Here is a 15,921-nt window from a genome sequence, read left to right as displayed (position 1 = left end):
CATCCAGCATCTTGCACAGTTGGACTCATTATACAGAGTCAGACTTCAGCATTTCCATCCCGTGCATGCTCCCTTCTGTTTATGATGCGTTAAAGAAGTCTTTCTTTAAATGGATTTTTCCCACATCCCCTAAGATGAGTTTTCCCAGAATAGCATATATTAATATCTCCCCACCCTACCCTGCCCTGGAGTAGCCTAATTTTTTCCTACTGCTTTAAGATTTTGTACATTTTTAGATCAGAAATTAATTTGGCTCAAGGAATATAAAACAGCTCAGAACCTGATCCTGCAGCCTTTGCTTGCCCTGAAGTCTTTCCTCATCTGTAACTCCATGGAAATCAATGGGAGACTTGCCTGCCTTGGGCGGCGGGATTAAGGATCATAATTGGGAACACTAGCTCTTCTAATTCTGAACTTCTCCTGTAGAAGAGAACTGAACTTCTCCTGAACTTCTCCCGTTTATTGTCCACACGGAGAGGGAAGAAAGCTTCAGGGGGTATGAGTAATTGGGCTGGGGAGTAATAAAACATTGCACTTATTTGGAGCCTTTCATCACAGGATCTCAAAGCACTTTATAGAAGTGGACAAAGAAGGGGAACGTCTCATGCTTTAACTACTAGACAAAACTACCTCCCCAAAATCCACCCCCAGAAACCTGAACTGACTGTGAACAAATACATATATTTATGAGCTCATCACTCCTAAGATGACTGTACTGGTTTTGCCTCCATACCTGATATGTTTCTTGTTGACATGCTGTTGACAAAACTGCACAATATATGATAATCAGGTATGGAGTGTGAAAATGGTTCAAACGGATAAACGAAATAAGATATTTGAAGTAATGGCAATTTAGGGGGGAAATAAGTGATTGTTTTAATGGATTCTTTTCACTTTTACTTATTGTAGACTGAAGTATAGTGAGCCTCTTTGATTATTTCTAATTGTTCAAATTGTATTCCTTAAATTGTCAGAATTATTGTTTGGAGACTATGCCACAGACCTCAGAAGATTAGAGAGGTACACAGTGCATCTCATGTGATGAAAACATTGTATCCACAATCACTTGCCCCTGAATACTGCAGTAGAGAACATACTGAACTGAGTTCCAAGTAGTTGGGCCATGAACAGGCCTGTGCCCAGAGGAAATTGACACCTACAATATTCACATTTCATAATCTCTTATAAAGGGAAGGACAATTATTATTTCACACCAGACACAGCAATATAAAGCATCACATCCTTCAGCCTATCCTTGGCCCAGCAACATCTCACCCATTGCCAACAGGAGATTTTCAGGTACAAGAAATGTAGACACCTAGTCTTAACAGTCTCAATCAACTAAATAGCAAGGAGGTTCTCCCCCATTCCCAAACCTACAATAAGCTGTAAAGGAGGCGACTAAGGCAATCGACTTCTATCACAAGGAATGCCTGAGTAACAAACCTGCAACAAAATAAGCATGAACAAATAAATAAGGAAGAACTACTTGGCTGACGGTAACTGTGGATTATGTAGGCTAAACATCAGCTAAAATAGGAGATTTCCTCCATAAACCTAACAACTAGCATTTCTAGCAGCCCTCCTGAGTGACCACATGCATGTTTGATATGTCACCTCCCCCACAACCCTAATAACTGACAGGAGGAGTCTTACAGGATGTTCCAGAGGAAGGCAAGAAGCCCACCGTGAGCCTGGCCACCGAGATATGGAGGAAAAATTCTTTCCGTGCCTCAGACACATTGATTAGATTCCATCCTATGCATATGAGCAAAAATCACTCTACAACTATTTCACATGCAATAGAGCCCAAACCACTGTACAAACATGGCGTAAGAGCACCCTATATCGGCCCAGCCTCCGCATCTAATTGATCAGTGAATATGGGGAAGGTCAAGTGGGAAAAGACTTAGCAGTCATTGGGGGACAAAGAATAGCCATTTATTCCCACTAAAAGTCCTGTTATGCATCTTCATGTGGAGAGATGCACAAGGATTCAGACAGTTGCCAAGGATCCTATAAAGGATAAAAAATGGAGGTGGAGGAGAGAAGGAAGCTGCAAGTCATTCCCAATGCATTGTCAACTCAGGTCAATGGAAGAGCAAACCTTTCCCAAATCCAATGGAAGACACTGCACCACTGACAGAACAACAGAAGCCATAAAATTTCTGCTGATGGATTCCTGCTATCATGGCATTATGTATATAGGTTTTTACAAAGACGGCAAGGTAGAGATCCTTATTATTTTATTACCACAAGACAGCTTTAGAACTCACCCCTTAAAAATCATGGATGCAATCAGAATCAGAATTAATCCCAATGCAAGAAGAAATGAGATTGGGCACAAAAATAAAGCTATTCCAGAGCATGAAAATTGCAGTCAGTTTGTTATTGACCACGCTGCAAGCAAGTTAAGATTTCACAATGAGTCTCAGGAAAATCTGTGGATTTTCAATTCCCATCATGAAGGTAGCACCCAGCACTCAAATATTATTCATTTTATATAGACATATTCTTGCAAGCAGAGTTAGCACTTTCTCCTTAAAGAAACCAGTGCATATGGGAACTTCCACCTTTTCTACCACAAAAGGGCCTATACATTACATGAAATTTACAAATTTTGTTTCACGGCCTCTCCTTTGTGTGTAGGGGGGTTATGTGTTTGTTTTTTCTTGGTAAGTTCATCAAAAACTGACGAATGCAAAAAGAAAATTGTTTCTGAAAATATGCCAAGAATTGTACCCATAACCCGTTGCATTAGCAGACAAATTATATGTGGATATAAGCACTATAGACTAGGGTATGAAAATCCTCCTAAAACTAAAATACATTTGGTTCTTGCCCTACTTTGACCTTTCGGAGGTCCCTGACAGGTTAGTAAGGATTCCTATGGAGCTCTATTGATTGGTGATCTACCCACAATACTGTTCAGCTGGAATCACTTGGGAATGCAAGAGAGCCACATAGTAGGATCCAGAAGGTTTCCAAAAATCTTAGAGAAGTGCTAAGTTTTTTTGGACTGGGAATATGAAGGAAGATTCTTCCCATTGCAGACAACCATGTTCTGCCAGATGGATAGAAAAACTGACTTTTGCCACAACGCCACATTTTCCCATGTCTGTGTATCCCACTTTTCAACAGAAGTAAAAAACTCTTGCATAGCTCTTTTATGAATTCTGAGGATAGCCAAAGGTGACTGAGGGGAACATGCTGTGGGATGGTGGGGAGTGACCAAGGCAGTCCTATACCCTATGCCAAAGATGATTCCCCCATTTCAGTGCCTTAAAGGCTCGCACAGTCATAATTTGACTCTTTCTGGACCAACAAATTCTACTGATACATACACTTCTAATTAGGAGTAAGTGTTTGTTTGCATTCAAGAAATTCCTTGAATGGTCTCAAACTGATGCCACAGCGCATGGTGAAATAAGATGAATTTGTTAAGGAGATTAGCTTTGTCCTGTTTCATTGTGAAATGTTAAACCCCATTCACCTTTAAAAATGCCAGGACCTATTTTTCCTAAAGTAACATGATTTTCTGGTCACTTTTACATTTTTTAAACCATTTAAGTTATGCTTTATTTGTAGCTCTTATGCCAATTCAAGATGTTTTTTATGTAATAAACTAATGAATGGTTTTCTAAAACTAATGTTACCTGTTCTGCAAGTCAGGGTTAGAGAGGAATATGTAATATTTATTTGCCTCAAGTATTTTTATGCTCTCCTTCCCCAATGCACAACTAATATAGTGACACACAGTCTTCTTTTCAAAACTACATTCAGCCAAGAAAACAATGGGGACAATGTTCTACACTTCTGTTGTGCCTTTCATCCCAGGGTGTCAGCGTACTTGATGAATGTTAATTAAACCAATTAAAGTCCAAACAAAATAACATTGTGATATTTGCAAAGGGATATGCAAACATATTGGGGTGAGGATGAGGAAAGGAATAAGTGCACCTTCTGCCTACAGAGACTGCTGGATAGTAGGGACAGAGGCAGGTGGCTCTCACTGGTGCATCTGGCTACACAACATAACCAACAATACAGCAGGTGACCAGCCACACAATAGCTTGTCAACAGCCAGGATGCAAATTTAAATAGAAGAATAGGCCAAGGGAAGGCTTCTGAGCAGAACAGGGAAAAGGGGAGGGTGACACAGTGAGGAAATCCACACATTAACACCACCTGCAATAAAGTTTGACTGTCCACCTCTATAGACACTTGAGAGTCTACTTGTACATGATCAAGCTAGAGACTACGGGTTCGGCTCAGCTACAAGTTTGCCTACGGGGTGCACCAAAAGGTACTGTGGGTCATGGTGCACCAGCACGCATTTGGATATTAGGCAAGATATCAGAGCCTGGTACCTAGTTTTGTCTCAATAGGTTTGGGGAATGATGGTATTTCAAAGGCTATCTTCCGGCTCAGTAGTTGTTTGCTTTGGTTAATGAAGTTTCGGACGTTTTCTAACGACTGTTTTCCATAATAATCTTCTCCTTATAAAGCCAATTCTCTCTTTGTACAATAAAATAATCTATAAACAATAACTGAATCTCTGCTTCTCCTTCATGGCGTGTAAATCAAAATGATTGCAGATTCTAGAGTTAAATGGCGAGATTTAAGAAATAATTCACAACTTTCAAAAAACTTGCTTATTAACCAAAAGCAGTTTCCATCAAAATATTGTTGACAATTATTTTCAAAGACACAGAGACCCTCTTTGTAGGGGTTTATGCGTAAAGCATGTGGTTGTTTCATCTTAAATCCTTTCCTCTCTGTAAATGGAATTTAAACATAATCAGAAGAGAGCAATAAAACACACTGACCTGAATTTGCTGCTGCAGTAGATTGATTTTGTGCTGCTGTTGCAAAAGTTGCTGTTGTTGTCTTGCAATCTATTAGAAATAAATTTTTCATTAAATTAAAACAGTAATGTCCAAACTTCAATCTTCTTGAGTGAAAACAACCTCTGAGTTATTCTTCATGATCATTTCAAACAGGTTTTTTTGATTGAGCATCATTTGTTAAGAGTTACCAAAACACTGGGAGGAACATTAGTGAATGATATTTTATGAGGTACCTGTATAAATAATAGAAACATTTCAAACTTAAATGTAACATCAGAACGTAACTATCCAGTAAAACTTATGTACTAGTACTAAACACTTAGGCCCCAACTCAGCAAAGCACATAAGCATGTCCTTAACCTTATACAGGTGTGTGATTCCATCCCTATCCACAGAGCTTAAGGTTAAGGACATGCTTTATTGCTTTGTTGAACTGGGGCTGTATGGATTGCTTCAAAATACAGCATATAAGGGCAAGCTTCTGCCAGTCTTATTCACTTTGATTGGTACCTTATTCCCTAGTAGGTCCCATTGCCTTAAATGGAACTGCTCAGTGAGAAAGGTGCTACTGAATAAAAGAGGCGGAATCTGGGGCTAAATAATTAATTATCAGAAGAACTCGGTGAAATATGTGAATATTATTATTCTCCTTTTATCAACTGGGCAAGTGAAGGTGACAGGTTAGGGGTCTGAGGCTCCTTTTCCTTTACATGGGTTGAGAGAAGCAAGTTCATATAGCAATGGGACAGAGTGCAGAGAGGCTTGTGCAGATTGAGGGGAGCTATCCCAAGATCTCTTAGAGCAGAAGGAGATGGCCCGATCCTCTCGGCTGAAGAAGTATTTTTGAGCAGAAATCTGTGCAGCAGGTAATGCAGACCAGCATTAACTGTACCATTGTTACATTAACTTCCCATACTGCCACCACGGAGAAGCCAGGAGGTGCTGGGTGAGCTACTGGGACTGCTGTGTTGGAGGGATAACTACTCAGAAGATCTGATCAGGGATTGAATCTGTGTTGCCCAGGAAACCCAGCCTCACTAATCCTGCTGACTTCTCTTTCTGCTAGGACACCATCCTCCCATTCCTGAGGGTCTGAGTCTCACACTGTGACTCATTTCTCAAGTATCATTTCCCCTCCTATAAATATTCCTTGGGAAGGGGGATGATCAGACTTCTTCTGAGTTACCTCTGCAAGAGTCAGTACCAAATATAAAGTCTGAACTCAGGAGTACCTAGTTCCCAGTGTGTGGGAAGAACACTGCTCTCTCTCTCTCTCTTCCCTCCTCCCCCGATATATTACATGATTTTACATGTGCATATATTTCAATGTTGGGAAAGCTAAGAAAATGGGCAGTGGAGATAATATTTTGATAAAGAAAATACAGTAAATGCTGTGAGGTTGATTTTGAAACACGATTGCATTTTCAACTAACTTTAGTGCAAAGTAGTCAGATCAATTGCATAATATGCAAACAAAAATGCGGTATCTTTATGCACGTTAGGAGAAGGCAATAGTATAGCACAAAATGATCAGTTTTAGGTTTCTTTTTCTTTTGAAATTGCAGGATCTGAAAAAATATGCATTTATTTCATTGCTACAGGAAAAAAATCATCCCTGTGCAGGGGATGAGTACAAGATTTATGCACCACATAAGTCCCAATTACACCCTCAAATAGGAAGTTGACGTCCACCAGTTCCTGCAGCTGAGAGACAGGATAGTTAGCACAGGAGCAGAATCAAACCCACTTTCAGGGACTGACAAACAGTTCCCTACTAATGGGCTCAAACTGTCTTTATGGGCATGATCTCCTAAGGGCTAAACTCCCTGTGAAGTCAATGGGAGTTTAGTGAGTGAGGAATGAAGAATGAGGCCCTCTCCTGCTACTTATGCAACTAACTCAAACAGGGTCCTGCATCAGCTAGCAAGGCCTGCTGAAGAGGGGGACGGTGTGTGACTAGATAACACAGCAGGGATGGCTCATGAGCTGCATGTGACTCTTTTACAGCCTATCATGCCTTCCCCTCATTCTCCGCGGATCAGGCTGTTTGGAGGAGCTTGGGGCTTCTGCCCTGCAGCGGGGTGGTGGGGTTAGGAGCTTCTGCCCAGTAGGCAGTGTTGCTGGAACAATATTTATAGTGGGGGTTCTGAAAGCCATTGAACCAAACTGTAAACCCTGTGTATAATGGAAACCACTTCAAGCCAGGGGGTGCGACATCTCCCCCAGCACCCCTAGTTCCAGCACCTGTGCCAGCAGGGAGGTGGGCCTTGGGGCTTCAGCCCTGCCAGGACTAGGGGCCTCAACGGGAGCAGGGCTGAAGCCCCAAACCCACCCCCCCACATACACCTCACGGGGCTGAAGCCCCGAGACCCCCCTAGCCCCACTGCAGGACTGAAGCCCCAAGCCCTGGCAGGCACACCCTGGCTCTTGAACTTCTGAAGATTGTTGTATGCGGCTCAGAGGTCAGTAAGTTTGGCCACCCCTGTAATATAGGGACAGCTGCCAGGATCTCAGAGTGCCTGGTTATTGTTATAATTATGATCACCAGTACTGCCTATGCTAGGGTTACCATACTTAACAAATAAAAAAATAGGACCCTCCACGGGGTCCAGGCCCCGCACATTTCCCACCCCAGCCCCACCCCTTCCCTGCCCCAATCCCGCCCTAACTCTGCCCCCTCCTCCCTCCCACTCCCAGCCACGCGGAAAGGGCTGCCCCAGCGCTACCGGCTTCGGGCAGCCCCCATGCCTCCGGACCCTGCGCTGCCGCAGCCCGGGAGGGGAAGTGCCCGGCCGGCGGCTGGGGTCCGGGGGCAAGGGGGCTGCCTGAAGCCCATAGCGCTCGGGCAGCTCGGCTCTTAAACAGAGCCGAAGAGTCCGGGGAGGAGCAGAGCAGCCGCGGGAGGGGAAGTGCCCGGCCGGCATTTTCCCGGACATGTTCGGCTTTTTGGCAATTCCCCCCGGACGGGGGTTTGATTGCCGAAAAGCCGGACATGTCTGGGAAAAACCGGACGTATGGTAACCCTAGCCTATGCTTAGAGGGGCAATTGCAGCTGATCCTCTTTACTGAGACAGTTCACACTTCCATATGCTTAAGTAATGTTATTTTAATTAAGGATATATGCATGATGCCATTCACCTTAAAGTTGTATTACATCTTACTTGATGCATGTTCGCAAGTGGACCTTTCAAGATTCAATCCACAGTGGTACTCAAATCAGTTCAAGCAAACATTCACCGCCCCCCAGATTCAGGATGAAAATCGTCCACAGTGATTTCTTTCTGACTGTTACACAGCTACTGGATCCTAGGTTTTAAATCATTCTGAACTGCTGGCGATCTGGCCATGCCTCTGAATCCTAAGTTAGTCAGAGCAGTGTTGAGGGCTTTGTTTAGCTTGTGCATGCGGAGGGGCTAATTTGCTAGAGTTCAGATTTCCGGTGTACAGATCGCTGCATCTCTAAGTACAATACAGTAGCATTTGAATATTCATTTCCTGATGGAAACCAACAAAACTCCACTATGCATCTAATATTGATGGTTCCTCCTAAATGGTATACTGCTGTAATGGAAAATGCATAGAAAACACGACAGTGCAATTATCCTAACATAGGCTAGATGTATAGGCTCAACACAGTGAAGTATGATACATAAGCACCATGTGGCTCAAATTCTGAATTTTATTTGCCAATCGGTTGAGCTACATGCTCGCTTCATTGAGCATGACAACCTAGTTTTAAGTGTCATTTAATTTTCATTTTGAAATATAATTACAAAGTGTTCACTGTAAGATATCACTCGTCTGCAAATGTGTCAAGATTAATTTGTGCTAGCTTATTCACAAGTGTCAATAGTTAATTACTGTGTCATCTCTGGATGGCTAAATGACATTCTAACTTCTGATTTTTTACAGTGTTCCTTTATGTTATTTTCCATTAAGGGATGAGTCCATATTCCTACATGTGGGCAAATATTCAAGCACATAAAATACCAGACGTCACAACTCATTAAAATCAACAGAGCATATATTGCGCTATATAACCTATAAAATACATTTAACTGAAAAGATAATTCTAGTAATAATGTCAGATTCCTAAAAACTGCACATTAATTTGGATCTGTCTGATCTAATGCCTAGGGGATTAGTATATGGGATCATTGTTAGATTTTTATACTACAAGACAAGGACAGGTCCTTTGAACAACTGTGTTTCTTAAAAATATTATTTGCCTTCTTTTCTCTGTAGATACTCTGGTCTCTCAATTATGTACTTGTTTCTTTGATTGTTTAGTTGTCAGAGAGAGAGAATTAAAAATTATGATAGCGTGGCTCACTGGTAACTTGCTACCCTTCATCACATGAGTAGCAAGAAATCAAACAATCTATCTACTGAGATTAATTGTAGGAAAGAAATGCTTTGAAATTCCAAATACTACTTTTTCTCAGTCTCCTATAATATTTTTCCCTTTATGAAAATAAAAAAAACCAATTCATTATTTCTATTGGTTACAAAGGAATATAAGCTCTTTTAATAAAACTGATGAAAGGAAACACCAAGCAGAACAATGTTTATTATGAGGTTTTAACATTCTGAAAGAAACATTTTCACAGATTTCTTTCTTGGAGCCTCACCTGTTCTTGCTGTTGGCGAGCAAGGTCCATTTGCTGCCGTTGTTTTTCAATTTGTGAGGCTGCCAGCTTTTTCTGTTCATCATGGGCAGCCAGGAGCTGCTCCCGTAAACTGATCAGCTGGGTGATCATGGTAGAGAGCTGTCGCTCTTTTTCTGCCAGGCTTTCCGGTGTACCTAAATGAGGAGGAAAGATACATTGTGAATAGCAGGTAGACAGCAGTTATTGAACAATATTCACAAAGAAATTGGGTTAAGTACCAAAGTGCTTTTTCCAAGTGGCAGCTTGAACATATATTTTACTAGAAATTCCCTAAAAGATCCCAGCATGCAGCCTTGCTATGTTCCAAGCAGTAGGGGACGTTACAACGATTGTGAAGCGGAAGCGCGATTGAGAGCAACTATTTCTTTTTTCTGACAAGAGTAATTAATTATGTACTCTGCAATATCAAATCTCTCTATCCCTTCCATCTAAACCTTCCCAGGGTAATGACTACTTCATGTACTACCAAATTCACATTTTGATTAACATAATTTTCCCTCAGTTGTACATTCTGAAAAAAACAAAATAAGCAACAAGATTCTGTTTAATAAGGACAGCAGTTTAATCGTTTGTTGGTCATTTATTTAAGAAGATTTCCATCCATATATAGCATGCTGTAGGAACACTACAGCATGTGGGTCATTTACGGTCATTGAGAAATCATGGCAAAGGTAAACCTTTGTTATGGAGCAAGTATACAAGGCGAGCTACACTTGTAGCCATTGAGAAGTGGCTTAACTTGAGAAAATACTTTAAAAAATTCTCATTTAACTTTCAAAGTTTACTGTGTAGAGCATGTTTAATTAACATGACACTATGGTACATTTATTCTTTATTCTAATGGTGCTTAGCAGTCTGTTTACGGGCAAACTGCATGGTTCTCCTAGTAAAGAGTTCATGAGCCTTTTGTGAATCAAGCCAAAAAATATGCTAAATATGAACATTTTACTTTGGCACAAGTAATAATCTCAGCCTACTGTACTTGATTCACACAGGTTTCTTTCCCATGTGAGCATCTCAGATCCAGAGTACTATAATGGACAAGCACAGCAAGAGCATAGTACAGTGAAGGGACATTGGGAAGCAGAACAGCTACCTTCTCCTGGGAAGAAAGCTCCAACTGGATTTGGAGGAAGTGAGTCTTGCCAGGCCTACAGAATAACCAAGAGGTGGGGAGCAGGCCAACCAGCTAAAGATCCAGGTAAGCCTGCTAGATGCCCCAAAGACACACAACGTCAGATGAGGGGGTGAAGGCGGTCCCTCCCTCCCGCTGACTTATAGAAGGCAGCTTCAGGTAAAGAGGAGCCTTAGGACTTTTTGAGGAAGGAGAAGAGAATTGTGGGGAAGTGGGTCAACTAAGGAGTGGAAAAGCTGGCATCAGAGTTCTGACTCCACCTTCCTCCCTAGAGGAGGATGGAAGTCTTCCAGGCAAGAAGAGGCTGCCAGGTTTCAGTAGCCGCTTCTTCTCCAAGGATGGGGAAACAAACAGGATTCTATGCAGCAGATTTGAGACTCCCAGAGACTCAACTACTTACACTACATTATTTTTGGATTAATATTATTTTTAAAAGTGTAGAGGGGTTTACATTCAAAACTGGTCACCAGCGGTGCTCAGCTGCCACACTGATGAGCACAGGATAAAAACCTGAAGAGGTCAAGATTAGTGAAAGGATTTCAGAAATCTTCAATCTGTATTTACTGCACGTTTTATGTTTTCTCTTGTAAATATTAAGTACATCCACTTGGAAGAAATATTTTTTAATTTTTGTTTATTCTGAAATGCTACTGTAGAAATAGTATTGTAAGGATTTTTCAATAGATAGGTTGAAAATGTAATATGATTTTCATGTAAAGTGTTCCAAAAATGTGACCTACATCTGTTTATTTGGCTGGAAAGAGAACACAATTACTGCATGGATTAAATCAATCTTGCTCAGCAGCCCAAAACTTCAGGTAAAAAGGTAACTGTTCTGAAGTGCATTTCTTAATTTCAATTAATATATATATATTAAAAGAAAAAAGCTGAAGGGCACTCTATTGTTTAATCCAATTTCTTGTGAAACTCCAGAGAGATCGTGTGAAATTAAAATAGTGCATCAATGCCCCAAAAGAGAATCTGGGTAAAAATGTCTGAAGTGTCTAAGTGACTTAGAAGGCTAAATACTATTTTCAAATGTGATGTAGGCACATAGGAGCCTAAGTTTCACTGAAAGTCAGAGGGACTTAGGCTCCTAAATAGAGCTGGACAAAATTTTTCAACCAAAACTTTGCACCACTGGCATTCACAAAACTGAGAACGACATGTCATCCCCTCCATTATACCGCACTGGCTAGAGTACTTGCCTGGGAGATGGAAGCCCTGGGATTCAAGGCCCTGTTCCAAACCCAAGATTTAAACCCTTACAGCAAGGATTTGAACTCAGGTCTCCCTCTTCTCAGATGAGTGACCTATACAACTCCTTTGTGACTAAGTCACTTTTGAAAATTGTACACTGTGGCTTCAAAGTGATTTAGGTGCTTTTGAAATTTTTACCCCCTAGTTAAATTTCAATTAATAGACAGCCACCACAAAAATGCACTCAGCACTGCCAAGGGGAAACCCATTTACCTGCCCTCCATAGCCACCAGTGATTTACTCCTCTACTTAATCCAGAAAGCCAATGGGAAGCAACCTGCTGACTAAGATGATACTCAGACCCATTCACTGACACCTGGGGAAACCATAGCTTGAGACTTCCACATCTGTCAAGCAGCTTCTGAATTGAAATTCTGAGCCTTGATCTTAGTGTCATAAAATATTTTACACACCCAAGGCAGCCATTACTCTTCCACTTTGTTATCATATTATTCTGCATGCTTTGTATTTACGTCATAATATGGTTATAAAACCAGAACACAAAATGCTTGCTAAAGCTGTGACATTTGCCTATTCTGTTATACTTAGCTGGGATGCTTGATATAGGTATGATAGAACACCAGCATCTAAGATATCTCCTTTTCCATTATTTTAATTCCTTACAGTAGCACGCTGAAGTTACAATTTCCCATTCAGGAAACATCAGTGGTAATTGTTTTAGAAGAAAACCACATCTAAAATAATTAACCCCATTAAATTATTGACCCCACCACCACCAATTATTAATCCTTATTCTGTCCCATGCAACTCATGTCCACAAATGGGATAGGACTGGAATAATGAGAAGCCTATGAAATTGTGTCACAACCTAGCTGAACACTACTTGTGGCAAGAAAGAATAAAAGATGCCTGAATGTTGGGGGGGGGGGGATGGAAATAATGGTATAATTTAATTTTGGAGTGGAAAATCCTATCCATTATTTTACAGTTTAAATACTAATAAAAAACAACTTGCTAAGAATGCAGACCAGATTGAGCTGATCTAGCTGGGCCAACAGAGGTCATCAGTAGCTGTGTGCCATCATCATCTGTTTCACATCCACTTACTGCAGCAAGCTACAAGATCCCTAAAATCATTACCAGTAAATAAACTCTTCTGCTGACTAATATATATATTGCTATCTGTACAATGCATTTGCCATGAAGACAGATAAAACAAAAAACTTCATATAAAAGATATCAACTACAGTAAATATGCCTGCTTTCATAAAATACTATATATTACACAAGTAGCTTTCTCTCTCTGCCCTAAACTGTATCTATTCTCTAACTCCAAAGACAGTGCTGCATTTTTTTCCATGGGGCTTTCCTTATCCCCAAAACACATCTGTCTTGAGTTTCGCTAAGATTTGTCAGGTGGATCAGTGCTCCCCAGGGCCTGCTCCATCTGAAGTATTTTAATTTGACTAAACACCTGATTTATTTTATCTCTCCGATGAGAAAGGCAGTTTGTCTTAATAGAGTCTGTCAGCCCACAGTCCCATTCACAGCAATTTACAGGCAGCCAGGGACGCTGGAAGAGAAGAGTGCTGTGATTCTGTATTTTATCCTCCTCCAGAAAGCACCTAAAAGCAGCTATTCACTGCTACTGCATGTGGCATTTTAGAACTGAATTAGCTTTTTATTCAAGTAACTACACTTGTTGTGAATAGCTTATCTGTAAAATTGCTACATTCACTACTGATTTTATTAACCTTTGGCTCTATCACAAAATGGTCTTCAGTTAAGAAAGACCTTTAAAATTGACACATTTTTCTTATGGGCCTTTATTTCAGTGACTTCAGATTTACTGAATTTGATCCATTGACTCCTTTACTGGTTGTATTTAAAATGTTGAGGCTCAATGGGAAGTCACTAGTATTTAAGGAAATATTTTTAAAAAGTAAACATAATGGCAATTTTCCTTATCAAAAGTTTAGAATAAACAATAATTTATTCTTCATTGAAGACATTACAGTATCTAGCTTTCCTTGGGGTCTATAATCTTAATAAGCTAAATAAATAATCATAATTGTTCCATCAATTCAATTCTCCATTGTGTTCATTGATTTAACAGTGAATCTTGTTTTGCTTTAAGTGTACACTGAGGTAAAGTGATCAAATTGAACAGAACCAACACATCAAAGGAAAATTTGAGGAATTTTGGTCATAGGTCAGTCTAACAGAGAGTAATAAAATAAAATAGCTATAAATCCACTCCAAAAGAGACCAACTAAATTTTACTTGTCAGCTAAGATTGCACTTACAGTGTATTCCCCTTGTGGCAAAGTCCTGTCTTTTAAAATTGTTTATAAAGCTCCATGTGCATTTCTGGTGCTATAAAAAAATTATCCTTTCCCACATCTTACATTGAAATTCCTTACTAATGATAAGCTGCTCTTCCATGAGGGAGGCAGTATAGCTCAGTAGATAGAGCACTGGACTGGGACTCAGGAGACCTGACCTGCTGGATGACCTTGGGCAAGTCATTTCATCTTCATGTACCTCAGTTTCTCCATCTGTAAAAGGTGGATAATGATACCATCTTCCTTTGTAAAGCGCTTGAAGAGGTATACATGAAAGGTGTTGTATAAAAGCTAAATATTATTATTCTTATTTTATTATCTGTCCAGATTTCTTTAAAATGTTTGGAAAGTGATTAAAGACCCCATGTCCCAAAACTGTAGATACAGAGTTCATTATTTTGCAGTTTGTGAAGAGACATTTGCTCCACTGTTTTTCCACCCCTATTATTGATCAGTCTATTTACTGGTGTATCTGCATGTCAGTGACTCTTACAAAATGACATTCCATTCTAGATTCTAGAGGCATGATGGCATGGTGATAGCTGTGGGGAACAGAAAAAATAAACAGGAACAAGAAACAAAAGATTTTCAGAGCTACTGAATGTAATTTCAAACTCTGCTCTTTTGTATTCAGCAACAGAAAAAGGACGACACCATTAAAAACTATATGCTGTACCAAACCAAGCCAAGCCAATAAGAAACACAGACTAACTAACAGGCCTACTAATTAAAATACAAAGCCCACTGAAGTGGGACTTTTTCTATTGACATCAATAGGCTTTGAATCAGTCCCTAACAGCAGGAGACTAGCAGGCTGGAATCAAAGCTTCCAATTCTCACCCTGACACTAAATCACAGAGTTCTTGAACAAGTCTGCCTCAGTTTCCCCAACCTGTAAAATGGGTAAATTAGCACAACAAAGTAGTTTTGTTCAATCTACAAAGTGCTTCGAGATGTTTAGATCAAAGTCTCTATGCAGCTGCAAAGTATTATCATTTCTCTTGAATTCCATGATTAACATAGAGCCTTATAAATACCATTCTCGTTCACTCTCTGCATCTTAAACTTTTGTCTGATGCATCTAAATAAAACATGAAAGCTAAATTACAATTGCTTCTGCCCTCTCTGTTTGGCATTTTAAATAACCAGACAGTGTATTTTTAATAAGATCAACAGAAGGCAAGACAAGAAAGAAGAAGAGTGGACTTTGCCAGCAGCTACAGAAAGGCTTAAAACACTTAACTGCAGTTCGAAAGTATCATCAACTGAAGCAATTCAACCAACAATCAAAAATGATTTTGAATCAAATTAAGCAATTTCCACATTTGAAAAAAGGATGTCTTTATGAACCAATTCCCCTGAAAGTTCTAATTTTTTTTTAATGGACATTGTTTGAGGAGGAAAAAAACAAAAACACAGTGCCAGACATAAAGGAAAGTATATTCAATCTGAGCTGCCGGAAATAACCTGGTTAAACCATTCTGTCTAACACCACAGTCTGCAGCACACATCAGATAGGCTGTGATGTCTCTACTTCACAGGCTCTGTCCAGCATTTAGCATTTACCCTTTTTTGATTGGGTCACCTTTTAAATGCCACAAAATAGGGCAGCAGAAGTCAACAAAAATAAACAGGGAAAACAGAAGAAAGTAACAATCTAATGGAAAGGCTTCTGAGATAAAAGTCAGTTTGTGGTGGCT

General features: G+C 40.1%; 1 protein-coding gene across 16 annotated transcripts in view; it reads right to left on the bottom strand.

Moving 5' to 3' along the window:
- Positions 1-15,921, bottom strand: part of SOX6 (SRY-box transcription factor 6) — a 455,173-nt gene that overhangs the window by 157,706 nt on the left and 281,546 nt on the right. For all 16 annotated transcript variants that reach the window (XM_034770115.1, XM_034770125.1, XM_034770118.1 and 13 more), the window contains 2 exons: positions 9,482-9,654; positions 4,830-4,898 (listed from right to left, as the gene is read on the bottom strand). In XM_034770115.1, coding sequence (XP_034626006.1) covers positions 4,830-4,898; positions 9,482-9,654 — 242 coding nt within the window. The remainder of the gene's footprint in view (positions 1-4,829; positions 4,899-9,481; positions 9,655-15,921) is intronic.

This window comes from Trachemys scripta, chromosome 4 (genome assembly GCF_013100865.1).
Source record: "Trachemys scripta elegans isolate TJP31775 chromosome 4, CAS_Tse_1.0, whole genome shotgun sequence".
Taxonomy (NCBI): domain Eukaryota; kingdom Metazoa; phylum Chordata; order Testudines; family Emydidae; genus Trachemys; species Trachemys scripta.
This window is presented reverse-complemented; position numbering and strand designations above follow the sequence as displayed.